Source organism: Leucoraja erinacea, chromosome 18 (genome assembly GCF_028641065.1).
Source record: "Leucoraja erinacea ecotype New England chromosome 18, Leri_hhj_1, whole genome shotgun sequence".
Lineage (NCBI taxonomy): Eukaryota > Metazoa > Chordata > Chondrichthyes > Rajiformes > Rajidae > Leucoraja > Leucoraja erinaceus.
The window spans coordinates 826,304-845,029 of NC_073394.1; the positions used below are offsets into that span (position 1 = coordinate 826,304).

The window sequence follows — 18,726 nt, forward strand, 5'->3', positions numbered from 1 at the left end:
TGATGTGGATCTGAGGGACCGTGAGGGTTGGTAGGGGGAGAGGAGGTCAGTGAGATATGGGGGGGGCCAGATGGTAGAGGGCTTTGTAGGATCAGGATTTTGTAGTTGATCCGGTGGGAGATGGGAAGCCAGTGAAGTTGTTTGAGGACTGGAGTGATGTGATGCCAGGATTTGGTATGGGTGATGAGTCGGGCGGCTGCGTTCTGGACCAGTTGGAGTCGGTTGATGTAGGTGGAGCTGATGCCAAGGAGAAGTGAGTTGCAGTAGTCCAGTCGGGAGGAGATGAAGGCATGGATGAGTCTTTCAGCAGCGGGAGGTGTGAGAGAGGGTCTGAGTTTGGCGATGTTGCGGAGATGAAAGAAGGAGGTTTTAATGACATGGCGGATGTGAGGCTCAAGGGAGAGGGTGGAATCAAAGATCATGCCAAGGTTGCGGGCCTGGGGAGATGGGGGAGACAGTGGTGCCGTCGATGGTGAGAGTGGGAAATGTTTCAGTGAAATAATTGTAGAGAATTAAAATCCTTGCACATTTATTTGAAAGCTGAGGATTTTGTGAGAGGGATTGCATGTTTTCAGTAGAAGCAAAGTGCAAGAGACTGCGGTGTGAAGCTGAAGGTATTGAGTTGCCGTGTTCAATCTGTCATTCCTTGTCCAGGCAATGATGGATGTGTTGTGATTATTATGGCATCGTAAACATCTCTTATCCCAAATTCCCCCGGCATTTACTTGAAGGATTCGTATTCCCAAATAGAAATTTCGATTATATGTGGGATAATTAATGGACAGTAAAGTTGTGCGTAGGTTTCAATTGCATGCAATGTTCGATGTGAAAACTAAAGTCATTACCTTTCCAAACAGCATGACCGGTGGATTTACTGGACCGACTGGCAAACCAAATCAGTGCAGTGTGTGGACAAATACACTGGTCGCAACAAGGAGACCATCCTCGCCAATGTAGAGGGACTGATGGACATCATTGTGGTCTCCCCACAAAGGCAAACAGGTATATAGTCAAAGAAATAGAGTTAAGACTCCCGGACATTTACTTGTGACATCTGATGCTGCTTGCACTTGCCCCTGTCTGTTTAAGGTTTTATATTCTTTGCTGGGTATTTTTAAGGCAGAGATACTGTAGACAAATTCTTGATTAGAACCGATGTCGAGTGTTATGGGGAGAAAGCAGGAAAATGGGATTAGGAGGCAGAGATCAGCCACGATTGAAGAGTAGACTCGATGGGCCGAATGGCCTAATTCTGCTCCTATAACTTGTGAGCTTTGGTAGTTATTGAAGGTACAAGTTGACAGTGAGGGAAGTGGGGCATCGAGGTGAACAGGTGAAGAGGGTCAACAAGGATTTGTCCTGCAGAATGAAGCATTGCAGTAAACAGCATGGGGAAATGTAAATTAGAGTGGCTGCTTCAATATCACATAGTATGCAGGAATGGAATAGTAGTGAACTGAGAAAAAAGCCCATGACTGACATCATTGATATGTTCTAGATGTCAGCTGATCTACATCGGTGAGACCAAGCAGAGGCTTGGCGATCGTTTCGCCGAACACCTCCGCTCGGTCTGCATTAACCAACCTGATCTTTTCAACTCCCCCTCCCATTCCGAATCCAACCTCTCTGTCCTGGGCCTCCTCCATGGCCCGAGTGAGCTCCGCCGGAAATTGGAGGAGCAGCACCTCATATTCCGCTTGGGCAGTCTGCACCCTAGTGGCATAAACATTGAATTCACCAATTTCCGGTAGCCCTTGCTGTCTCCTCCCCTTCTCAGCTCTCCCTCAGCCCTTAGGCTCCGCCTCTTCCTTTTTACTTTTTTCTTCCCCCCGCCCACCCTACATCAGTCTGTAGAAGGGTTTTGGCCCGAAACGTCGCCTATTTCCTTTGCTCCTTAGATGCTGCTGCACCCGCTGAGTTTCTCCAGCATTTTTGTCTATCATTGATATGTTCATTGGGCCATTAAATGAGGAGATGTAAATGTGCTGAGTTTAGCCCGTACCTAGAGCTGAAATGCAGCAACTTATCATTTGGTCTAACACCGTTTCCACATAACTTAATGTTCTGTAGCTCAGGCAACAGCTACAGTATGTATGTATTGTCTGTACCTTCGCTGTACATAGCTACAACTCTGCACTGTTTGGATATTGTGCTCCAGTAACCTCGCCTGCATTTTGCTGAAAACATCTCATGAGGTCTTTTTTATATCATAGACCAAACCAACTGTGACAGTATTGTCATCCTCAGATTTTAGTTCTGATGTTAAACACATCCAGGATCCATATCATGTATTCATGCCCAAAGCCCAAATGCAGCAACTTTATACCATGCAACCATTTCAGTAAAAGGTTAGCAAACATAATTCATGTAACTAACAGCTGGACAATGCAAATGATGCAAGTAGTTTGTCAAAATGGCACTACTGACATAAAATATATAGAAAAACATCAGAGCAAAAATAATATCACCAAAAGAAACCGGATTGTTTCATATTAAGATTCAAGATTCAAGAGTTTCTTGTCTTATCAGTTATTATCAGAGATCTATCATATTATTTCTCCCTGTGTATGTTTGTTTCATAATTACAAGCAATGTGATGACATCATGTATTTTATAACACACTGACGATATAATGTGTGAATGATTGCACTGAAGTTTTTTAAACACTAAGACATCCTCAAACTGCGGAGCATCCTGGACAATACAGCTCACCCCCTCCGTGACACACTGGTCAACCTGAGGAGCACCTTCAGCATCAGACTGGTCCCACCAAGATGCAGCACAGAACGCCACAGGAGATCCTTCTTCCCTGTGGCTATCAAACTGTACAACTCCTCCCCCTACTGTCATGGGGTAGACTGAGACTGACTCCACCCCCCCCCCCCCACCACAATCTTTGCACATCCCCAATCCTGGACTTTCCACGTCATCTTTCATGTATCTTCTGTTTTGTGACAGTTGGCAGATCAATTTCCCTCCTAGGATAAATAAAGTCCTATCGTATCGTATCGTATCGTCAGATATACAAAACCCAGTTCCTCGCCCCCGCTCTACCCACCGCCATTACAATGGTTTTAGTTTTAATTTCTATTCAGTTTGTACACCAGCACAGCAACAGGTCCTTCGAGCCAGAATGTCTGTGCCGAACATAATGCCAAGACCAACTCTCATCAGCCTGGACCTAATCAACTACCCTCCATCCTCTGTAGAGCCATGTGTCGATGTAAAAGTCTCTCAAAAACCACGATCGGGTCTTCCTCCATCACCACCCCCAGGCAGCACCTCCCAGGCACGTCCCCCATGTATCTCCTAGAAACATAGAAAATAGGTGCAGGAGTAGAGGCCATTTGGCCCTTCGAGCCTGCACTGCCATTCAATATGATCATGGCTGATCATCCAACTCAGTATCCTGTACCTGCCTTCTCTCCATACCCCCTGATCCCTTTAGCCACAAGGGCCACATCTAACTCCCTCTTAAATATAGCCAATGAACTGTGGCCTCAACTACCTTCTGTGGCAGAGAATTCCAGAGATTCACCACTCTCTGTGTGAAAAATGTTTTCTCATCTCGGTCCTAAAAGATTCCCCCCTTATCCTAAAACTGTGACCCCTCGTTCTGGACTTCCCCAACATCGGGAACAATCTTCCTGCATCTGGCCTGTCCAACCCTTTAAAAATTTTGCAAGTTTCTATAAGATCCCCCCTCAATCTTCTAAATTCTAGCGAGTACAAGCCGAGTCTATCCAGTCTTTCTTCATATAAAAGTCCTTTACGCTTTGCCCATCTCATCCTTAAAGTTATGCCCCCTAGTATTTGATGTTCCCATCCTACGAAAAAGGTTCTGACTGTCTACCCTGTCTATGCCTCTCATAATTGTACAAAATTCTATCAGGTTTTCCCTCAACCTCCAGCATTCCACAGAAAACAATCTGTCTGAAGAAGGACTGTTCAAGAAGGGCCAAAACCCTTCTTCAGACTGATGTAGGGTGGGGGAAGAAGAGGAGGAGCCAGGTACTTTTGTCTACCTGTCTGATGAAGGGTCTCGACCCGAAACGTCACCCATTCCTTCGCTCCATAGATGCTGCCTCACCCGCTGAGTTTCTCCAGCATTTTTGTCTACCTTCGATTTTTCCAGCATCTGCAGTTCTTCCTTGAACTGTCCAGTCTCTCCTTGCGACTAATCCAGGCTTCATTCTAGTCGACCTCCTCTGCACCTTCTCCAAAGAGCGTTAATTGCCGTATCGTCCATGTTGCTGTGAGAACAATCCTATGTGAAATATTTCTCATCCTCTCCTTCAATGATTGGGTTTGATTGTAGGAACTAATTTGTGCGGGGTCGATAACGGAGGATGCACGCATCTGTGCTTCGCCAGGGCAGAGGACTTTGTGTGTGAATGCCCAGACGAGCCCGATGGGCGGCCCTGCTCAGTGGGTGAGTGACAATGTCAAGGCTACAAAATAACCAGCAAATGGCTATGGGTTCTACTGTGGTTCCTGTACTGTACTCTTCTACGTTCCATGGTATCAGCTTCATAACAAATACAAAATGAGCAAATATTCAAAAACCTTTTGTTTCATCAAAAGATAATTTAGTGTCCAGGTACACAGCAGATCTCTGCAATTAGAGACACACACTACTGCTAGTAGAAATAAACATGCTTCACTTTTGCATACATTATGTTTAAATAAGTGAACACAATGACATTTGCCAATTCTGATGGACTGCTCTTCCTAAACTAATCCCTGTCACATGGTTATTTTATGTTAGACTTTGCACACTTTACAGTAACTTTGAGCAGTTAAATGATCTCAGGGATTTCACGAATTATTTCTGCTACTTTCTGCCGATAATTGGATTGAGTAGAATAAGATTTGAGAAATACCTTTCCTCGGGTTTGTATGTATTTAATTTCCATGGCGATCACTGGCGGATACATTTTCCTTTCTCTTGCTCACACAATCCCTTCTTCCTGCAACAATGGAGAATAAATCTTCAATTTATTTTCCCATGGTAATCTACAAACCATATTTGCTTCCTTGGAGCTAGCGTTTCACTCCATTTTTCCAATTTCAGATTAGGCTATTTCATTACAACTTCTCTGCTCTAAGTTTTGAGTCAGTGCTGTGGTGGTTTCTGTCAGTTGACCAGTTATTACCTGTCACTGGAGTTGAGGCACCATCACACCTTTACCTGCAGAGACACAGCATGGAAACAGGCCCTTCGGCCCACTGAATCCATGCTGACCCCAATCACTTGTTCACACATGTTCCATGTTACCCCGCTATCCCATCCACTCCCTGTACACTAGGGACAATGTACAGAGGTCAATTAACCTGCAAATCCACACGTCTTTGGGATGTGGGAGGAAACTGGAGCACCAGGAGGAAACCCAGGCAATCATAGGAAGAACGTGCAAACTCCGTATAGACAGCGCGTGAGATCAGGATCGAACTGAGTCTCTGGTGCTGCAAGGCAGCAAGTCTAACAACTATGTCACTGTCCTGCCCTTCTCGAATCATAGATGCTCTAGTATAATAATAATGGACCCCCAAAATTCTCTTAAACACCACAATCATATCTGCTTCCATCACCAACCCTGGCAGTGCGTTCCAGGCACTCAACACCCTCTGTATAAAAAAAACTTGCCCTGCACCTCACCTTCCAACTTTCCCCACTCTTACCTTAAAGCTGTGCCCTCTAGTATTTGACATTTCCATCCTGGGTAAAGGGTCTACTGTCTACTCTATCTTTGCCTCTCATAAATTGACACTTTTGTTTTTCATAACCAAAATGCTTATTCTACAAGTAAAGAATGAATGTAATTCCTTACAGTTCCCGGATACGTGGCTCCATTTTCGGAGAGCACCAATTCTGGCGATCGAGCTGAGGGCGCTGGCCCCCGTAAAGCTGCCGACTACTCTCCTGTGAAACCCACGCATTCTGTTGAGTACACAAGTGAAAAGTAAGTGTGCAGATGGCAGCCGCTGCCTCTACCTACAGTGGGAATGGTTCTAATCTCATTCCAGTTAAACCTGAGTGAGGATTTGAAGATCAGAGATTGCCCAACCTATCTTCATTCAGGATATTTGCATTTGCTTCTGTAAAGGACATTTCAGCTGAAACATTTGTTAGTCTTGCCTCCCCAATGGTGGATGTACAAGGGCCATGAACACATTTCATTCAGAAGTCTACTTCTCTCTTCGTGTTTGAACGCTGCTTGATCTGCGGAGTAATTTCTGGAACATGAGCCACTTTGTGCTTGGTTTTATAGAGTGCAGCAAAATAAAAAATATAATTTGTGCAGATCTAGGGACAAGTGGAATCGAGGGATATGGGGAGAAGGCAGGCACGGGTTATTGTTTGGTGACGATCAGCCATGATCACAATGAATGGTGGTGCAGGCTCAAAGGGCCATATAACCATATAACCATATAACAATTACAGGCCATCTCGGCCCTACAAGTCCGTGCCGAACAAATTTTTTTCCCCTTAGTCCCACCTGCCTGCACTCGTACCATAACCCTCCATTCCCTTCTCATCCATATGCCTATCCAATTTATTTTTAAATGATACCAATGAACCTGCCTCCACCACTTCCACTGGGAGCTCATTCCACACCGCCACCACTCTCTGCGTAAAGAAGTTCCCCCTCATATTACCCCTAAACTTCTGTCCCTTAATTCTGAAGTCATGTCCTCTTGTTTGAATCTTCCCTATTCTCAAAGGGAAAAGCTTGTCCAAATCAACTCTGTCTATCCCTCTCATCATTTTAAAGACCTCTATCAGGTCCCCCCTTAACCTTCTGCGCTCCAGAGAATAAAGCCCTAACTTGTTCAACCTTTCTCTGTAACTTAGTTGCTGAAACCCAGGCAACATTCTAGTAAATCTCCTCTGTACTCTCTCTATTTTGTTGACATCCTTCCTATAATTTGGCGACCAAAATTGTACACCATACTCCAGATTTGGCCTCACCAATGCCTTGTACAATTTTAACATTACATCCCAGCTTCTATACTCAATGCTCTGATTTATAAAGGCTAGCATACCAAAAGCTTTCTTTACCACCCTATCTATATGAGATTCCACCTTCAAGGAACTATGCACGGTTATACCCAGATCCCTCTGTTCAACTGTATTCTTCAATTCCCTACCATTTACCATGTACGTCCTATTTTGATTTGTCCTGCCAAGGTGTAGCACCTCACATTTATCAGCATTAAACTCCATCTGCCATCTTTCAGCCCATTTTTCCAAATGGCCTAAATCACTCTGTAGACTTTGGAAATCCTCTTCATTATCCACAACGCCCCCTACACCGAATGGCCTCCTCCTGCACCTATTTTCTGTGTTTCTAGATGCATGTGAGATTTATTCAGTAGAAAATGACAAGATTGAGCAATAAATCCCAACAACATCCACATGGATGTGAAAATTTAATACGTTACTGAAAGAGGAATCCATGGATTATTTAGAGTTTTATCCGTGTTCTGTTGGTCCATGGAGTGATAAGATCCATAAAGCTCGGACACAGGCCCTTTGGCCCAATGTCATCTGGCTGCCATAGGTTGCCGGTCAATGGCACATATAACGTTTTACACTCAATTTATTTTATAAATCATCTATTAGATGTTAGAATTATGTTGTCATGTACTCCTGACTGAGACCATGTAACTCAACTTTCATAGCTTGACAATTATAACTATATTAATATTATAACAATAGACAATAGGTGCAGGAGCAGGCCATTCGGCCCTTCGAGCCAGCACCGCCAATCAATACGATTATGGCTGATCATCCCCAATCAGTACCCCGTTCCTGCCTTCTCCCCATATCCCCTGACTCCACTATGTTTAAGAGCCCTATCTAGCTCTGCCTTGAAAGTTTCCAGAGAACCTGCCTCCACCGCCCTCTGAGCCAGAGAATTCTACAGACCCACAACTCTCTGTGTGAAAAAGTGTTTCCTCGTCTCCGTTCTAAATGGCTAAATTACAGTTTATTCTTAAACTGTGGCCCCTGGTTCTGGACTCCCCCACATTTCAGGATATTTTATGTAATAATCTGACCCTAATACTCACAACTGCCCAACACTCCTACAAAACGATCCAGAATGTGGTATGTAGTTTCTGCTTTCTCCAAAGGAAGTCAAGAAATGAATAGTCAATGGCCTGACGTGTTAGAAGTGAAGTTGCTTCTATTGAATTTACTATTTCTCATCAGATAATAAGAATCACAATATCAGCTTTTGAGAAAAAAGTTTGTAGTTTGCATTGTCTGCAAGATAAGCACTGATTGGTGAAAAACTGAAGTTCAGCAGAGGCACAAGCAAATGGGTTAGTATGTGATGACGTGGCAAGAGTCAGTACTAGTGAAGGGCCTGGTGCCTTTCACCAGCTGTGGTCGGAGTTACTTCCCAAGGCTTCCCTTCCACCAATATTGTTGAAAACACCAGGCCTGAAATGAAGCAGGAAATATGGCTCCCCCAGCCATAAATCAATCAATCAATCAATCAACCTTTATTGTCATCTTGCAAGCAACAGTTGTACAGTGCAAAATGAAAAGACGTTTCCCAGGGAATAGCGGAGCATCGCACATGAAACTTAAAACATTTCACACATAATAACAATAAAAAACAATCCAGTCCCTGATGGAACAGTATAAATAGTTAAAAGCAGGTAAAACACAATGTTAAAATACAATAAACCAATCATAAAAAATGTCCAGGGCCGCTGATTTGAGTGGCCAGTGCCGGTTATTAAAGTGTCCGTGCCAGCCGCAGAATCAAGTGACTGTGAGTACAGAGTGACTGTTTAGCAGCCTCACAGCCTGTGGTAGGAAGCTGTTTAGCAGTCTTGTAGTCCGGGCTTTGATGCTTCGATATCTCTTGCCTGATGGCAGGAGATCCAGGTGTATGTGGAGGGGGTGCAGTTTGTCCTTAGCAATTCTCTGTGCTTTTTTCAGACAGCGGCTCTGGAACAGTTCTTGTACCGAGGGTAGGGAGACGCCAATAATCCTCTCTGCTCCCCTCACTACCCTCTGCAGAGCCTTCCTGTCCGAGCAGTTGCAGGTGCAGTACCACGTATTTATGCGGTACGTGAGTACAGACTCCACCGTGCCCCTGTAGAAAGTCCTGAGGATGTTGGTGGGGAGTGAGGCCTGTTTTAGTTTCCTCAGGAAGTGCAGTCACTGATGGGCCCGTTTGACGGTCCCAGTGGTGTTCCTGGACCAGGTGAGGTTGTCCGTTATCTGCACACCGAGGAACTTTATGCTCTCCACTCTCTCCACTGCAGTGCCACTGATGTTGAGCGGTGTATGCTTTGGCTGCGCCCTCCTGAAGTCGACAACCATCTCCTTAGTTTTGTCGACATTCAATTCCAGGTTGTTTTTGCTCCACCAGTTGTTCTACTTCCTCCCTGTACATTGATTCGTCATCTCCACTGATGAGTCCCACCACTGTAAACAAAACATAGAAACATAGAAATTAGGTGCAGGAGTAGGCCATTCGGCCCTTCGAGCCTGCACCGCCATTCAATATGATCATGGCTGATCATCCAACTCAGTATACCATACCTGCCTTCTCTCCATACCCGCTGATCCCTTTAGCCACAAGGGCCACATCTAACTCCCTCTTAAATATAGCCAATGAACTGGCCTCAACTACCCTCTGTGGCAGAGAGTTCCAGAGATTCACCACTCTCTGTGTGAAAAATGTTCTTCTCATCTCGGTTTTAAAGGAATTCCCCCTTATCCTTAAGCTGTGACCCCTTGTCCTGGACTTCCCCAAATTCGGGAACAATCTTCCTGCATCTAGCCTGTCCAACCCCTTAAGAATTTTGTAAGTTTCTATAAGATCCCCTCTCAATCCCCTAAATTCTAGAGAGTATAAACCAAGTCTATCCAGTCTTTCTTCATAAGACAGTCCTGACATCCCAGGAATCAGTCTGGTGAACCTTCTCTGCACTCCCTCTATGGCAATAATGTCCTTCCTCAGATTTGGACACAAAAACTGTACGCAATACTCCAGGTGTGGTCTCACCAAGACCCTGTACAACTGCAGTAGAAACCTCCCTGCTCCTATACTCAAATCCTTTTGCAATCCAAAGCTTAACATACCATTCGCTTTCTTTACTGCCTGCTGCACCTGCATGCCTACCTTCAATGACTGGTGTACCATGACACCCAGGTCTCGCTGCATCTCCCCCCTTCCCAATCGGCCACCATTTAGATAATAGTCTGCTTTCCCGTTTTTGCCACCAAAATGGATAACCTCACATTTATCCACATTATACTGCATCTGCCAAACATTTGCCCACTCACCCAGCCTATCCAAGTCACCTTGCAGTCTCCTAGCATCCTCCTCACAGCTAACACTGCCCCCCAGCTTAGTGTCATCCGCAAACTTGAAGATATTGCCTTCAATTCCCTCATCCAGAATCATATATATATATTGTAAATAGCTGGGGTCCCAAGTACTGAGCCTTGGGGTACCCCACTAGTCACTGCCTGCCATTGTGAAAAGGACCCGTTTACTCCTACTCTTTGCTTCCTGATTGCCAGCCAGTTCCCTATCCACATCACTACTGACCCCCCAATGCCGTGTGCTTTAAGTTTGTAAACACGGTAAAAGTGGCAGCAAGCAGGATGTACAAGGATGCTGATCATATTGTGGGGTGTGAATGCCCTCTCACTGCAGTCTAGCCCCAACCTGTTCTTACCTCAGGAGGAATAGCAACAAACACCTGCTGTTATATCACTCTAGAGTTTTACACATCGTAGCTCTGACTTTGTTTACGGTTGGCGAACATGCATTAGAACACGTACTTTGTGTTTTTAATAATATTCCATGGCACAGGAATTCTGGACTTTGCAGATATGTCAAATCTAAATTAGAGCTTTCAAATTGAGAGCCGCACATTAACTTGAAGCCAGTGAGGCAGTACTCAAGATACAGACTTAAAACTGTTGCCTGACAATTTCTCACTGAGTAGTTTTCTATAGTAATCCATATAGAATTTTACATATGCCTGCTATATTTAGTTATAGTCATAACAGTCATACAACCCAGAAACAGAGTCTTCAGCCCATTTTGTCCATGTTGACCAAGATGCCCCATCTACACTGGTCCCACCAGGCTGCTACCTTTTACTAGAATGTTGCCTGGGTTTCAACAACTAAGTTACAGAGATAGGTTGAATAAGTTAGGTCTTTATTCTCTGGAGCGCAGAAGGTTAAGGGGGGACTTGATAGAGGTCTTTAAAATGATGAGAGGGATAGACAGAGTTGATGTGGACAAGCTTTTCCCTTTGAGAATAGGGAAGATTCAAACAAGAGGACATGACTTCAGAATTAAGGAACAGAAGTTTAGGGGTAATATGAGGGGGAACTTCTTTACTCAGAGAGTGGTAGCGGTGTGGAATGAGCTTCCAGTGGAAGTGGTGGAGGCAGGTTCATTGGTATCATTTAAAAATAAATTGGATAGGCATATGGATGAGAAGGGAATGGAGGGTTATGGTATGAGTGCAGGCAGGTGGGACTAAGGGGAAAAAAAAGTTGTTTGGCACGGACTTGTAGGGCCGAGATGGCCTGTTTCCGTGCTGTAATTGTTATATGGTTATATGGTTATATGTGCGTTAAGAGTGCTTATCCATGCTTTTCAACTGCTGGAGAGAGGGCTTGATTCATCCTCTGTCCCTTCAGCCCGTAACAGCAGTGACAAATGGCCAAAGGGTTGGTTACTGTGCAGACATCTCCAAAATGCAGGTATTCAGAGACTAAAAGGAATATTGCTGCGTCCGGAGACAGCCCAGGTAACAACCTGCCTGCCTGCCTGCAGCCCTGGAGGCTCACCCTAGCCACCATGCACAAGGGACCTCTCCACTAGCTTATGCCCACCCCTCCAAACCCCTGGAACTCCCCCGCCCACTCCCATCATTGTAGTATCCAGCAGCATCACCAACAATAGCAGGAAGAGTGCTGCAAGAACTGTGCATATGCTGCGATCCCAAGGTCATAGCTGCAATGCTAAGTTCAGGCAGCTGCAAGATTTGGAATCTGCAGGATCTTGACCTGAAACGTCAACTATCCATTTCCCTCCACAGATGCTGCCTGGCCCACTCAGTTCTGCCAGCAGTTTAATTTTGCCCCATATTCCAGTATCTGCAGTCTCTTGTGTCTCCTTCAAAGGGATGGTGCTGCGATTGGGTCTTGAACGCTGAGAAACTAACCCACTGAGTTTCTCCAGCATTTTTGTCTACCTTTGATTTTTCCAGCATCTGCAGTTCTTTCTTAAACACTTGAATGAATGAATGAATCTTTATGAATTAATGAATTATTTTCCATAACATTTGACATATTTAATTCATTGTTTGTGAGTGTTTTACAACATTGAAATATTTGCCTGTGGCATGGGAACCCGGTTGCATTAATACCAGAATCACAAGGGCTTACTGTACAAGAAGACTTCAGTCTTTGTGGGTGGTTCCAAACTATTATTGTGGGCTTGTCCCACTTAGGCGATTGTTTGGGTGACTGCCACAAAAGTTTCAACATTTTAGGCGACAGTTTTTGCTGTTGTAGGTTGTCGCCAGGTGTCGTAGGTGAATTCCATTAAGATTAGTCCCTGAAGGTCGCCTAGAGTTGCCCAAGTGGGACAGGCCCTTTAGTGGGTCACTTTCACTATTCAACACCAAAGCATTGAAGTATTTTCTGCGCTAATTTTATGACAACAATCTCATGGTATATCTCATGGCATATGATGTGTCATCTCGTATGCACTGAAAATATATTATATTACATGTTATAATCCATGATATGATTAGAAACATAGAAAACAGGTGCAGGAGGAGGCCATTCGGCCCTTCGAGCCAGCACTGCCATTCATTGTGATCATGGCTGATTGTCCCCAATCAATAACCCGTGCCTGCCTTATCCCCATATCCCTTGACTCCACTAGCCCCTAGAGCTCTATCTAACTCTCTCTTAAATCTATCCAATGATTTGGCCTCCACTGCCCCCTGTGGCAGGGAATTCCATAAATTCACAACTCTCTGGGTGAAAATGTTTTTTCCCTCTTCAGTCTTAAATGACCTCCCCTTTATTCTAAGACTGTGGCCCTTGGTTCTGGACTTGCCCAACATTGGGAACATTTTCCCTGCATCTAGCTTGTCCAGTCCTTTTATAATTGTATATGTTTCTATAAGTTTCTATATTACAATCTATAAGTTTCTATATTACAATCTTGCTGACACATATTTTTACACATGTAAATAGTCACCAGGAATGGTCATTCCACGGAAGATGCTAAGTTTACTGTGTTTTACCTCCAGCTGTTCTCAGAAAGATGCAAATCAAGGTCTCTGTGGTCAGGATGAAAGCCAGGTGCTGCCTGCAACAACAGGTATGTTTTCCACTAATAAAATGTCCTCTTTGTTAAAGAGTGATTAGTTCACATGCCATTGCCCTGTATTAGTTCCTTGCTGGTGAGTGGCTCTGGCAACTGATTGAGGGGCCATTCATAGTTATAGTTGGGAAGGTTGTGTGTGGCAAGCCATTATTTTGATCTGCTGCAGTCCATTTGAATGAACTCACAGCAAGCTTTTAGTTGGGGCTTTGATCAGATGGTGATTATGTAGTGGGTAATGGTAATGGATGGCATGGTGGCCCAGCAGTAGAGTTGCTGCCTCACAACACCAGAGATCTGAGTACCATTCTGACTACGGGTGCTGCATTCCAAAGATGTGCAGGTTTGTAGGGTAATTGGCTTCTGTAAACTGTCTCTAGTGTGTAGGATAGAACTAATGTATGGGTTATTTCTGGTGGACAAAAAAGCTGGAGAAACTCAGCGGTTGAGGCAGCATCTATTGAGCGAATGAATAGGTGACGTTTCGGGTCCCTAAACATCACCCATTCCTTCGCTCCATAGATGCTGCCTCACCCGCGGAGTTTCTCCAGCTTTTTTGTCTACCTTTGATTTTTCCAGCATTTGCAGTTGTTTCTGAAACATATGGGTTGTTGCTGGTGGGTACGGACTGGGTGTTTCCATGCTGTATCTCTTCTATGCTAAACTAGTGGATGTCCAGGTTGGGATGGGGTGTGCATGTTAGCAGGTTTAATGTGCACCTGCTTCACCTCTTGTTCTGGAAGACAAGAGGTTGGGCTTTTGATAGGCTGTGGATGCTGGGACAGGCAGCATCTCTGGAGGCAATGCGATGCAGGGAATGCGCAGCAGTAAAATGATAAAATCACCTGACCAACTCAGTGTAATTTCCTGGATGTTATTGAGCCGTATAGCATCGAAAAAATGCAATTAAAACTGACAGTGAACTTACTTGTCCGTGGGAAAATTATTTTAATCTTCGTTGGTAAAGTTCTCCACCTAGTGGCCTGGTTGAGATTCAATTGAAAATACTACAAACTGAAATTCACAGAGTGCTGGAGTAACTCAGCGGGTCAGGCAGCATCTGTTGGGAACATGGATAGGTGATGAGAAAAAACGGAAAGAGAAGGCAGGAACGGGGTACTGAATGGGGATGATCAGCCATGATCACATTGAATGGCAGTGCTGGCTCGAAGGGCCGAATGGCCTACTCCTGCACCTATTGTCTATTGTCTCTTCTGCCTGGCATTGTTGACAAATTGTTAAAACCAATCTCAGCCAGACCACTAGATGGAGATGTTTACCATTGGAAATTGAAGGAGTTTCAGTCGCACTGGGTCTAAGAAGAAGCCTCTTGGTATTTTCTACTTTGTTGTTAAAATGAATCTTATTCCTACCCAGTATTAACATTTCTGTTAATATGTTATATGGAATTATACCAGCGTTATATATATATGTGTGTGTGTGTGTGTGTGTGTGTGTGTGTGTGTGTGTGTGTGTGTGTGTGTGTGTGTGTGTGTGTATGTATATATGTATATATATATATATATATACACAAAATTCTGGAGTAACTCAGCGGGACAGGCAGCATCTCTGGAGGGTCTCGACCCGAAACGTCACCCATTCCTTCCCTCTAGAGATGCTGCCTGGGCTGCATTTTGTGTCTACCTTTGATTTAAACCAGCATCTGCAGTTCTTTCCTACATATATACTTATATATCTGTCTGAATAAGGATCCCGTTCCAAGGAGTCACCTATCCAGGTTCTCCAGATATGCTGCCTAACCCATTGAGTTACTCCAGCACTTTGTGTCTGTTTTTGTAAGCTGGCATCTGCAGTTCCTTGTTGGGCTGCACCATTGACCATATTTTGTTTTGCTTCCACTCTAATCAATGAATAGCATTGTTTTCAAACACATACTTCCAAATATCCCAGAGCTCGGCCATTCATTGGATCAAGGTTGATCCTGACACACGAGTGGTCACCACCAAAGATACTCGAGCAAGAGCTCTACGATCATTGGTCACCACCACTTCCTTTCTCTTAAAACCATCGCCGCTATTATTCGAACCAATTAAAGAAAGCAACGCTCCAGGAAATATGTTGTACCTTTCTAAAATAATAGTATCTGTGGGTAATGTTTATCAAGAAATGTCAGGCTGACCCGATGAACTGTCCAGCCTTAAACAGCCACGGACTGAGGTTTGTGAACAAATGCAACTTAGTTTTGGTTCTAATCATTTGCTATTTTTGGACAAGTAAAATTTAAAGTGTTTAACTTATGTTATCTTTAATTAAAATTTCCTGATTTAGTGTTCATAATTTATGTCATAAGAGAAAGATATTACATTCCAGTTAGGAAGGAGACAGTTGTGGATTTCAGGGGGGGGAGGAGGAGGACTCAACCAACACCAATCACCATCAGGGGCACTGAGGTGGAGGTGGTTGCCAACCACAGGTACCTTGGTGTGCAGCTTGACAGTGAGCTGGACTGGAAGAGTCATATGGAGGCGGTGTACAGGAAGGGACAAAGTCGACTGTATTTTTTAAGGAGGCTAAGGTCATTCAACATCTGCCAACCCCTACTGTGCAGTGTCTACCATTCAGTGGTGGCCAGTGCTCTGTTTTTTGCTGTGGCCTGTTGGGGAGAAGGCGCCCGCATAGCGGACAAAAACAGACTGGACAAGCTGATCAGGAAGGCCGGCTCAGTGGTTGGGGCTGAGCAACTAACGGTCCAGCAGGTGGAAGAGGCCAGAACTCTGAACAAACTGGGTTCAATAATGACCAACCCCACTCACCCACTCCATGCCCTGAAGGTGATCAAGAGCAGCATCTTCAGTCAGAGACTGATTGCACCAATGTGCAAAACTGAGAGATATAGGAAGTCTTGTATACCTGCTGCTATAAGGTTTTATAATGCACAAAAATAATTTTGGATTTTTTTTTTTTTAGTATTCATTCATTGTATTTTAACATTAAGTATTGAAGCTGTCTGTGGAAATGTGTGGTGTTATGTCTGTCTTGAAGCTGTTGTGGCACTGTAATTTCCTGTAAAGGATTATTAAAGGTTATTCATTCAGTTAGCATAGTTTTGTCTATGAAACTGACGAATGTTCTTATGCTTGTTGCAGGTGAAGGTCTACATATAAGCTACATAGTTGGAGCGGTCCTGACAATATTAGCAATCCTAATTATCATTGCTGCAGTCATAATATACAGGTATTGTGTCTTGATCTTATTTTTGTACCACTCTAAGATGCTTTCCATTTCTTAGAATTTTGGTTTCATTTTGCAAGAGATCTTTACAATGCAAATAATAAATCATCGATTCCATTTCTGGAGTAACTCAGCAGGACAGGCAGCATCTCTGGAGGGTCTCGACCCGAAACGTCACCCTTTCCTTCTCTCCAGAGATGCTGTCTGTGCTGTATCTGCAGTTCTTTCCTATATATATATACATATATATATATATATATATATATCTGTCTGAATAAGGATCCCGTCTGAAGGAGTCACCTATCCATGTTCTCCAGATCATCCACAATCAGTACCCCGTTCCTGCCTTCTCTTTCTGGATAGCATTTTCGATTTTATCATTTAAAAATAAATTGGATAGTTATATGGACGAGGAAGGAATGGAGGGTTATGGTCTGAGTGCAGGTAGATGGGACTAGGGGAGAATAAGTGTTCGGCACGGACTAGAAGGGCCGAGATGGCCTGTTTCCGTGCTGTAATTGTTATATGGTTATATGATTCAGCAGACAGATATTTACTCAGATATTTGTCCACAATATATGTGAAATACATTATTAAGCACCGTTTGTGTTTGACTAGAGTGTGTAGAACATTATCAACCAAATATGAATTGCTAGACAAATCATCAAGTTATTTAACTGGTGTGACCTATATTGGCAGGATTAGGTCTGTAATTCAAACATGCTCTATTATCTTCTTGATTCAGCAGATTAAACATAACCTGCATATTGAGTAAATTTTGTCACCTAATTTAAACACTGCATCCTCTAGTTATTGAATGATGTTGTTGGTACACGTAGTCTATTAGCAAACCTGCTGATTATTTCATGGTGGCCCTATCAACTCCATGTGTGGGTTCCATTATTTTCTCTTTGATAACATTCCTGCAAGTGCTTTGCCACAAAGACACTTTATTAAGGTAAGTCCATTTGTTGTTTAGGAACTGGAGTGAAATCTTCTGGAAAGTCGTAATTAAAAATAATAAGTTTCTCATGGTATCAAAACCCATAGGAAATAGGTTTCAGATGAGAGGGGCAAGATTTAATACGAACCTGAGGGGCAACTTTTTCACTCGGAGGGTGGTGGATATATTGAATGAGCTGCCAGAGGAGGTAGTTGTGAAAGGCACTGTAATAACATTTAAAATACATTTGAACAGGTACATGAAAAGGAAATAGGTTTCAGATGAGAGGGGCAAGACTTAATACGAACCTGAGGGGCAACTTTTTCATTCGGAACGATCCTCTTCTCCCCAAAAAAACTGAATAACACAATATATAAGAAGAACCCAATTATATATGGTACAATAAGGATTTGGAAACAAATAAAATTATCTTTAAAATTAAGAAATCTATCACTGTTAATGCCAATTGCGAATAACCCTATATTTAAACCATCTCTTATTGATAAGACATATAACCAATGGGAAAGTCTCGGAATTAGAAGGATGGTGGATATGTACGAAATGGGAAACCTACTATCATTCCAACAACTACAATTAAAATTTAAATTGAAAAACAACCAATATTTTAAATATCTTCAGATTTGCGATTTCGTGAAAAAATATATACAAGGATATCAAAAAGTAATTCCTGAATTATTGGAAGAAGCAATGAATATTGAAGTTGACTTACAAAAATTAATATCATATTTATATAATAGTATTCTAAATATAGACGTACCATCGACAGAGGTACTTAGAGAAGAGTGAGAATGGGAACTAATGATAAAAATTACGAAGGTTAAATGGGAAAAATACCTGATATATATTCACAAATGTTCAATTAATGTAAGACATAATCTAATTCAATTTAAAATTGTACATAGATTATATTATTCAAAAACAAGATTGAACAAATTTTATCCAAATATATCCGCCACTTGTGATAAATGTCTAGCCCAAAAGGCAACTATAACACACTCCTTAGTTTCCTGCATAAAACTTTATAGATTTTGGAATTATATTTTTGAAATATTTACAAAATTATTCAAGACAAGAATGGAACCTAATACTGAAATGATTATATTTGGTGTAATGGAAGATGGGAATAAATTGAACACATCTCAAAATCTATTCCTTAACTATGGTTTAATAATA

General features: G+C 43.0%; 1 protein-coding gene across 3 annotated transcripts in view; it reads left to right on the plus strand.

The window, feature by feature from the left end:
* Positions 1-18,726, plus strand: part of lrp4 (low density lipoprotein receptor-related protein 4) — a 204,375-nt gene that overhangs the window by 172,475 nt on the left and 13,174 nt on the right. For all 3 annotated transcript variants that reach the window (XM_055649125.1, XM_055649123.1, XM_055649124.1), the window contains exons 32-36: positions 858-1,002; positions 4,319-4,432; positions 5,834-5,963; positions 13,324-13,394; positions 16,505-16,592. In XM_055649125.1, coding sequence (XP_055505100.1) covers positions 858-1,002; positions 4,319-4,432; positions 5,834-5,963; positions 13,324-13,394; positions 16,505-16,592 — 548 coding nt within the window. The remainder of the gene's footprint in view (positions 1-857; positions 1,003-4,318; positions 4,433-5,833; positions 5,964-13,323; positions 13,395-16,504; positions 16,593-18,726) is intronic.